Below are 10,429 nucleotides of genomic sequence, written 5' to 3'. Positions count from 1 at the left end.
TTAAGAACCTCTGATCTCTTGTTCTCAGGGACAACCAATTGGCTTACGACAGACCTGCCATCGGCACTTTCCCAGGCTCTCTTCAATAAGCCATTTTCCAGTGTTAAAGAGTCCCACTGGGCCCCTGGGGATCCTTATCAGATATGTCTTTCCACTCTGGCCTTTTGTCCTCGGTTTTCGCTTTGAGAATGGGTCCAATTATTGGGTCCTCCATTTGTTCTCGTTTAAGCTCCTCTGTAGTCCACCCTTTATTAAGCTCTACTTTGGTTCTTCGTATTGAGGTGACTCCAGCCTGTTGTTCTACTCTTTGACAATGCCTATAGTGCTCTTTGCACGGTAGGCATGCGTGTAGTAGTGCGTCGGCATGTCCGTGCAGTCTTCCTGAGCAGTGTTCAATTTTGATGATCCTGGGGGTCTTCATGTGCTCGGTCAATTGCCCCCGGACATTGACCGGAACTAGTTTTCCTGCGGCCTGCTGATGTTAGTGTCACCACTGGGCTCCCTAGGCGACGGTGACGGACTTCGTGCTCTATTGCGGCAATCACTCCTGATATGTCCCAATTTACCGCAATTGAAGCACCTTATGCTCCTTCTTTGTGGCGCTTCCTGAGTTGGCGGGCGAGTACTATTACAACCGGCCATCATCTTCTGTAAAGTGTCGTATATGTTGTCCAGTTTGCCAGCTAGTATATCCCGTTCGTTGTCGATCGAAGCCAGCCTTACTCTTGGTGCTGAAGGGACCGATACTCGAGACGCTTCGAACTCCAAAGCTCGAATTAGAGCCTCACTGATGTCTCGAGGTCTCACTAGACGTAGATGGTACCTCACATCGTCTCCCCGAACTCCTTCTAGAGTGCGAGATGCTGTAGAGACCATTCTGCGTATGAAGTGGAACTGGGCAGGTCACGTGGCCAGAGTAGCCGATAGTCGATGGATAAGGAAGATATCACAATGGAGATCAAGAGTGTATCATACAGAAATAGACGCCCAACAGCCCGATAAAGTGACGATATATGGAGACTCGCTGGAAACTGGATGCGCACGGCACTGGACCATAAATAATGGCAAAATATGAGAGAGGCTTTTATCCAGCAGTGGACAGTAGAGGCTGATTATGATGACGATGATTTGTTCTAATAAACACATGACATGAACAGAGCAAATGCATGTATTATATATATATATGTATTTCTATTAGTAAATTTTTAACTATATAAAAACCAACGACATCCAAGCAGAGATTCTTTAATATGATGTGACTCAATAACTAACGCCTGGATTTATTTTTCTTCAATTGTAACAATGAAAATTATCACTGTAATATTATGGTATTTTCCATACAGCTTTTTTGCTCCACTTCCAGGTTCTCCTATTCACCCAACTTTTACACACGTACTGTCATCGACATAGTCCAAACTTTCTTCGAAAACCCTGATGTTCACTTTGTGATCTTCTGCTTTAATATTCTGGTGTCTCTTCAAAAAAACTATTTCCAATTTTTTTACTTAAAAATGCTCCATTAATATCCTTGATTTTTCTTTTTTTCTTTAGGCTTTCACTAGGCAGCTTTTGGATACGATTAAATCTGGACTAACATTTTGCAACCCGAGGCACTTTTGAGGAGGTTGCAAAAGTTCAGATCGGTCAAAACTTTCTAATATTTGTTGTCCGAAATTGTTTAGATAGTATTCTCCAACAACAATCTCGCATTAGATGTGTGGTTTGTGTTGGTTTTAGATCATCCAATCACTACATGGATAATACCACTATTACCTGAAGATATTACCACTATATACAAAAATGAACAGCTGAATTCACAAATTCATATTTAAACTGCCTGTCGGAAAATTGGCAGTTACGTAGATGTAAATAGAGCTGGCGACGATTATCGATATACTTCATATGCTATTTACTTTTACTAGAAAATAATCAGCAATCTGTTGGCAAAAATCTATAAAATAAATAAATAAAAATAGTATTAAAACACCTAACAAACGTAAGGTGTTAGACAATAATTCAAAAGAAGCAAGAAAACCCACTTTCATCTAGACACTTTCAATGTTTTTCAGTGTACGGTTCGGAACGACGAACAGTTACCCTCGCAGTAATTTTAAATTGTCTAATAACGTTTTATTGCAAACTGTTATTTTTATCTGTGTTTCCGTTATTAAAGTTTTTCTCGCATTGAACGTTTGTCTTTACAAGTAAGTTTTTGGAATATGACACAACTTATTTTGTACTAAACGACGATGAAGAATAATAGTTGAATAAGAAATATACTTTCAATCAAAGCCATACATATCATAATGATTCAAATAGAAAAATGGTTTGTCATTTGAATAGTGAGTTAGCATACAGAAACTAACATAAACAGACCTGGAAACAAAATATGTAGGTTTCAAATTAATTTTAGGAGTTTAGTAGATTCCCATAATATCCTCAGCAAAGGTGCTAGTCCATTATAACTTTTATTTGCTCCGATTTGAGACTGATAGTTTTTATTGAATGAGAGTATAAAAATATGACAGCATCAGTGCGGGAGGAAAGCACAAATATTTAGGATCCTGTCTCAAAGTGGATCATCTTAATTACTTCAGTGATTTTATTTGCATTGCTGAAAGTATTCGAAACTACTCGATACACTGCATTTAAATGCAACTAAAAACAGTACAATCGGAATGTAGGAGAATCAAAAAATCACACGTTCATCAAACCAGTTTGAACACTTTTTAAAAACATTGCGCTTCCTGTAAGAAAGTTTAGTTACAGTACTATAGTTGAAGCCCAACTTAATATATTACTGAATAGCTAAAGTTTTCTGTCATCTTAAACGAATCAGTTCAACTATTTCAGTTTGAAATATTAATTTAATGAAATTTGTTTGTTGAAGTGTGTGGGTTAATCGGTCAGAGGCAAAATCATTAATTTCCTTGAACCAACGTTTCGGTTATATCAGGTCTCGGCCTCGGTCAGCCTAAGGGCTTAAGAATTTAGGTGCTTTCTGTTATGAACAAGGGGTAAGAGCATGTCATAAGACGCAGGTATATTACTAGACTGCTACCGAGGATAGCTATATGAGAACGAATACATTTTTCACCACTTAGCATTACGGTAACTAACTGCAACATTACTAAATCATGTAGTAATAAAAATGATCTGCAAAATTTACTGAAAAAATATATTTTGTAGCAGTTTAGATGCTTAACATTTAGTAGAGTGTTCAAAACTGTCACAATATTAATGAAGGTCTCGGCTTATTATTAAGAAATTTATCGCCTCACGACTTAAATTCGTATACGAATATTGTATTTCACGAAGTTTAGTGACTGAGAAGAAAGCGGCGGATTAAAACGGCCATGAATATGGTATATGAGTGGTAAAAAGTTTAATAACAAACGACTTCGGTACAATCGCAGATTTAAAAAAGTTGTTCAGATGCCCAGCAGGTAGCAAAGATGAGTTTTCCCATAAGTCTCATTTGGGTCTTGAATAATGGTAACCAATTTTTACTTCCTAGATGATTTGTTGATTTTGGGAGTATTTCTGGCTAAGAGAAAAAAACCACACTCTCACAGTGGATCTATTTGTCCTGTACAGAAAAAATAAAAAATAATGCCATATTGACTTGTGCCGATACCGTTTTAAATAAATTTGTTGATATTCAAACCTCTAACGGAATTTTGTGAGTGTGAAGTGTGAACGCAACCGCATATTGCTACAACTACACAGAGACCTGATATTCTGAACTATATATGCAAAATTTTCGTCACCAATCAAACAACGGGCTAAATATATTTGTCAAGAATTTGGAAAAAAATATGCAACGTTACTGTTGTGGATATTTCAGAAAGTACACCGAACAGCTTGACTTTTGTTACGGAATACTGCTTGAGACAGTTAACTTTTATGTATCGGTTTATAGTTCACACTTCTGCTGACTATTTCCCTGAAATCTCTTCAAACACGATTTTAAAGTGCGTCTTTGAAAAAATCTGAAACAATAATTTGCTCTGTGACTTTCAAGTAGGGCTTGTTTCAGAAAACTGATTACGATTTGCAGTAGTAGCCATTGAACAAAACTTATGTCATATAAAACTGGAATTGCACGCCCGCTTCCAAACATTGCGGGGACTAGCGTATGACGAACGGCATGAAACAAAGGAGTCAAAAGTTTGCAACATCCATTTATCATCCATAGTTTCCAGCAGTATTCCAACTAACTCATGACTTTGTCGAGATGCGCCGGTGAAAGTATAAATTTATAATAAAGTCAATAAAGCAAAAGTTCGGTGTTTCACCAAAACAATTGGTGTTTGCGGACATTTACCCGTAAATCTTCACCTTCGCTAATTTCAAACCATCACAGTAACATGTTCATGATAACGCCACATATTCAAATCATAAAATTGGAAAAATTGACTTACCAACGCTGATAGGTTAGATCATAGCAACTGTTGACCGGTACTGAAAAATGTTCTGTAGATGCATGTCAGTTTATCTGGAATTCAAATATTTAGTTCAGATAGTGCTTTAGTTAAATAAACATTCGAAGCATTTCACGTTGAACATAAATCGCAGTTTATCTTGTTTTCTTAACACCAACTATAAACTAACAATAATATTTTACAATTTTGATTTGAAGATTTTACTAACAATACAATTTTGAAGACAGCAGGGAGAAAACCTTGCACCCAAATTAGCAAATGGTTCATTATAAACTAATATGCAAGAAACGTCTCGTCGCATATCAACAGAAAGGTACTGCATAGGGCTCGGAATCAAACTCGAATAATTCGAGTATTCGACTATTCGAGAAGCGGCTAATTATGGCTAGTCATAACTCAAATATCTGAATGTTCGAATACTTACTGGAATATTCGAATACTCGAATATTTATTCGAATACTCGAATATTTATTCGAATACTCGAATACACCAAGATTATCAAACTCACAAGGTGCAAATATCTTTATATGCACTTTGTATACTTATATAAAATAAATTATTCATATTCTACAAGCATTTGTTTATTTTCTAACGAATGTGTTCAATTATTTATTGTGTATTCGTATCAAATTGAAGCATAAAGAAATTCTATGTGCCACATGCAATGATGCGATTTCAAAATTTAGAGGAGGTGGCTGTGAAAAATCCTTTATATTTACATGATTTTTGATCATCACATTGAAATCATGTACTTACCATTTATTCACTAGTTGAATACTCTAATATTTGTTAAATATTCGATTACCCGATCATTCGAATACTCGAATATGCGAATACTCGAGTATTCAAATACTCGATTATTCAAATACTCGATTATTCAAATACTCGATTATTCGAATATTCGTTAGATATTCGAATAATTTCCCCATTCAAATAAATCATTAAACGAGTATTCGATATTCAGATTTATAAAAATTCTGAACACTAGTGCTGCATACTGTAGAAGAGCTCTAAATACAGGGTAATCCATTTTATGCTTCCGAAAGTAAAGGAATAAGATACACACAAAATATTGATATGGAGACGAACAGTTTAATTCAATATAAAGATTAAACCTTGCCATTATACGCGAAAAACAATATCATTTAAATGTCCTCCATAGAACTTCTAACAGGCTTCAATCCTTTTGATGTAATTTTGAATGACTTTTCGGCACATTATCGGTAATATCTCAGTCATAACTTCACAGATATTGGCTTTCAGTTGCTCAAGAGTTTGAGGATTGTTGGCATAAACACGATCTTTCGCATAGCCCCACAGAAAGAAATCTAACGGTGTTAAGTCGCAAGATCTTGCGGGCCAATTGACACCACTCAATCTCTAAATTATGCATCCTGGAAATTTATATTGCAATAGGGCTCTAACTGCCAGTATTGTGCACGTCGGAGGAGCGACCAATTCGGGTCTTCCTCCACACTTTGAGAAAAAACAGCGACATTTTAAGCTGAACGAATGTGGCGATGATGCACAGGCCTTACAATATCAGTAACCGATCCAGTCTCTTCAAATTTTTCCACTGGGTTCGAAATTATTTGCTCTGTAGGGCGATTATGTCGACCGTAATCTGCTCGTAAAGCCCTAAGCGTTAATACAGCAGAATCACCATTTTTATAGTAACATTTAATAATTTTTACGCGTTCTTCGACACGTAAACGATCCATATTCCAAAATGGCAAACCTTTAACTGAAACAAAAACCGTTTGGAGGACGCTTACCTGTGACCGATATTAAATAGCAAGGTTCTACTTTCCCAACCTCAAAGTGGATAACCCCTTATTTTTATTTGCAATAAACTGTTGAATCTTCCTAATAACAATTAAAATATCTTTAGATCAAGCATGCAGTGAAGCAAAAATGTGTACAATTCTCTAGAGAAATAAATTTGGAAAAGCCGACTAAATACTTAACATAATAAAACTTCGGCCTCGGCAAGCGCATCCTTCATAATTTAACCCTGTAATAATAGACATATTTCCCTAGGGAACTTCTCGAATACGACGCTTAAGCTTAAAGCGTCACGCATAATCAACCTTTACCAGTTATGGGACCAACATTTTAAAACTTTTACCGGAGAAAAGCGCATGCATATTAAGGGCTTTTGTAATTTTGACAAATCTGATCTTCAGATCGGACAGATTTTTCATATTTGATTAAATATTCAACGTACTTTTCGCTCCACGCACTTCGCTTCGCACACTTTTGTAGCTTGTTGACGTTTCGTTTGGTTGCCTTTGACCGTAAAATTTCAGGAATAGGGCATAAAACTATAAACTGAAACATTTAATGTTTTTTTAACATAAAATTAATCATTGGTTTATGTAGCTTTTGATTTTTGTACTTTAATAATAACTTTTTCATACTTTTAAAATGTCTTATACTTTTTCTACTTTTTAAGTACAATTCAATTATTGCATTAATTTTGAACAAGTTTAGTTTCAAAAAAAAATAGTTCAAATAGCAGAATTTACAAAAAGCATTACGACACACAAACTACAATTTACAACCACAAACACCGATCGAGAAATTATGTAGACGAAACGCAATAAATTAATGTATTAATTGCAAAAGATAATTTGGAGCATATCACTTTTTGTTGCCATATTTGCCACATTTTCAAAATTGTTTAATATTGAACCTAGAAATACAATTTATATGCAAAATACAAAATGTTTTTCTTAAAGATTTCTTATGAATTTGTGATGGAACATTTTATAGGCAATACGTTTCGCTAAAATCTAATGGAAAAGGCCAACGGAATTGTCGCGCATTTGCTTTTCGGATCGAAATTTTACAGAACATTTGAAAGAAAGACAATATTTAATAAAAATAATTTTAAAAATCTGAATTAAAAATGTTGCTGCTTCGTGAGCTTCGAGATTTCGGAAAATTTCAATATGAATTTCAGACAAAAATTATGTATGATAACCACTCGAATTTTTTTACCACTATTTCCGAACTCCTCGTAGATATGTGTTCACTTACATGACTTGAAAATCAGTTGAGAAATTGTGAAAATATGAGTGTTACGTTTAAGATGGCGTGCAAGAAATCTAATCATTTTGAAAGGATCTAAAATATTATTGTGTCACTGCGAGTTCTCGAAAATATTGTTGCGGTTCCACTTTAGTTCAATAAAAATATAAATTTTTCTGGCAAACATATGTAAATTTCATACTAATATTCATATTAAAAATATGAGGTACAGAAATAATGGAATAAACGACCTCGCGCTATTAGCTAAGTGAAAATATCTATCTCTATTTACAAAAAGTTTTTAAATTGGTCATTTCAGCTGTAGTTGTAATTAAATCTCCAAATTGAAATTTGAAACTAAGAAACTCATTGCAACTAACTTTTAAACCGGAATGATATTATAAAATTAGCATGTTTAATATTGAAAAAAATATTAAATCCATTGAAAATTGAACGGAGTGGAAAAGTAATTGTGTTAGTAGAGCAAGCAATAGATAGTTCAGAAAATATGTGCTTTTATCCGAGTTACAAATAAGGAACAGTTTTTTTAACAGAACAGAAAATAGAAAGTTTAAAGAATCGATTGTGGCGAAATTGAAAAGCTAAAACCAAGCATGTAGCCAAAAATACAAAAGAAATAGACAATATAATACTTTGTAACAAAGAAACAATAATGTGTAAATGAAAGATCATGGAAAATTAATGGCAAAATTTATTAACCTCGATTTGTAGTGATAAATCCACTTACCGTTTTATAGTCAATTCTCTATTTGACCCTATCTTGATTGAACTGGGGCCAAATCATTCAGCCGTGAAGAATTGATAAAAATATTGGAACTAGACTAGATTTCCGACTAGCGGTTTATTGCCTATGGCATTAGCTGTGATGATATATGGTTCGGAAAACATTTCCGCTTTTACTAAATGCGTGGCGTTCAGCAATTTTTCATGACTGGATGGGAATCGAAATTTTGTAAGCCATATTTTTTATGACCTACGAAACGGGAATTATATTGTTCTGATATGAGGACATACCCTCAACGAAATCATGAAAGTTAAGTTAACTATGCAAGTAGCCATTTGAGTTTATAATGTTGTTTAATATTCAATTGCTTACTTTACTTGAAAGCTTTCGTGTGTGCTTTTTTTAATTGTCTTGTAACTTTTATTCACATTTTCTAATATAATCTTTAATAAAATTGGACCCCTAATTTGAAATTGATGTATTTCAATCCGATATTCAAACATGAAATAGTGAAAGCATTTCTATCTATCAATGTTCCATTATTGATCTGCCGAAAAGTCATGGACCAGTTCCAAACTGAATACGGAAAACTCTCGAAAGCTACAACTATTAAGGAAAGCCGATTGCCAATTCTTATCAGTTTCTACGCCGTATTATTTCCAAAGTTTCTTCGTATGAAGTTTTAATAGCAGCAGGAAAAAAATAGACTTTTTGCCCGAAGACCCTTATCTTTGACGAAATCATGGCAATGATAAACGGCACTCCTTAACGTGTGGTAAATCACCTATAATAAACCCTTGTTACAAAACGAGGAAAACATAATGTCAAATGCCGCCTCTAATAATTGAACTGCTAGCAGCAGATTAACTTCATCCACTTCAAATTGCTCGGAACTGAGGCAAAAATGGTTTTTATTTCGCGGGATGGAATATAAGTTAAATAACAGACAATCCAATAACAGACAACTTAATTACGGGTAGAGCGAGAACTCGTTTGTAAGTGTTTTATTTTAATACAATATCCGGACAATTTCAACTCAATTATTTCCATTAGGATGAAAGCCATTTGGCACCTGCATTTTTAGTTTAGAGTATAACAATAAACGTTTTAGTAGAATTGAACCGAAATTAAATAATTGAATACAATCCGTTAACTAAGAGATACCCGAGTAGTCACGACAGGAAAAAAAATTAGATTAAAATTGAAAACAAAGTAATATCTAGATATGAAAAGAAATATAAATTTCGAGTTATAGTCAAGTTTCAAAATTTTCTGCCTTTTTATGAAATCGTCAATATTTATTATTTATAAGTTTTATAATGCAATAATTTAAGTAAATAAGTTAAAATTCGACCTGCACATTATTTGTTAATACAGCTTATAAAAATATGCCAAAAAGTATAAATATTTGCTTTTCAAAAAGTATAAATATTCACATGAATGCTTAATTTTCTCAGATATCGATGAAATTTTATGTTTCTTGATAAAGTGTAAAATTCGTATTATTACAGTTTATCGAACGAAGACTTATCTGGTAATTGGCATTTGAACGCATGCAATAATGAATATAACCACGCCAAACTTTTTTTCAAATTTTCCTAGTCGATAAAGATGAAAAATCAATTTTAATTAATTAAACAACGGAAATAAGCTATGCCGTCTGAGCCGGAAACTTTTAATACTTTTAAAATTAACGTTTGATTTTGACATATAAATTTTGCTTCCAGTTCTCCATTGGTTCTTGCGGAATGACATTAATTGTATATTGCCCTGTATATGCTATAGACAAAGGCTGCTTGTCGTTTTTTCAAAAAATATTAAATTATCGCAAAAAAACAAAAATTTGCCGAATGTTAATGATGTGTTTTGTCACAAAACGGTATTGTTTATGCGAATGTTTGGATCTGATAACACCGTTTGGAGAAAATAACAGATCTTGTAGAAAATGGGAAAAATGTCGACAAAACTGAAGCGATGTAACCTTCCGTCAAAGTAACATTTGATTAGGGGCTCAATATCCTTTTCTATGCTTGGTGCTGTTGCTTGTTTCTATCACACCGAAAACGATCTGAATTGTTGTTTAATCGACTGCCTTTAGCATGACTTGGACGTCGAGAAGGTTTACAAGTGCGGATCTATCCACTTAATTCAACAACGTCTCTATCACTTCCTCAGAAGAACCTATTTTCTTGTACTAAACAACGCA

At 34.1% G+C, this 10,429-nt stretch overlaps 1 protein-coding gene across 1 annotated transcript; it reads right to left on the bottom strand.

The window, feature by feature from the left end:
- Positions 1-456: 456 nt before the first annotated feature.
- LOC125504680 lies at positions 457-876 on the bottom strand. The gene has a single exon (XM_048667045.1). It carries the CDS (start codon positions 874-876, stop codon positions 457-459), a length of 420 nt encoding a protein of 139 aa, XP_048523002.1.
- Positions 877-10,429: the final 9,553 nt, after the last annotated feature.

The sequence above is a fragment of the Dendroctonus ponderosae genome, unplaced genomic scaffold, assembly GCF_020466585.1.
Source record: "Dendroctonus ponderosae isolate FM_Combo_2020 unplaced genomic scaffold, Dpon_F_20191213v2 Dpon_F_20191213_505, whole genome shotgun sequence".
Taxonomy (NCBI): domain Eukaryota; kingdom Metazoa; phylum Arthropoda; class Insecta; order Coleoptera; family Curculionidae; genus Dendroctonus; species Dendroctonus ponderosae.
Note: the sequence above shows the minus strand (reverse complement) of the source record. Positions and strands in the feature narration are given on the sequence as shown.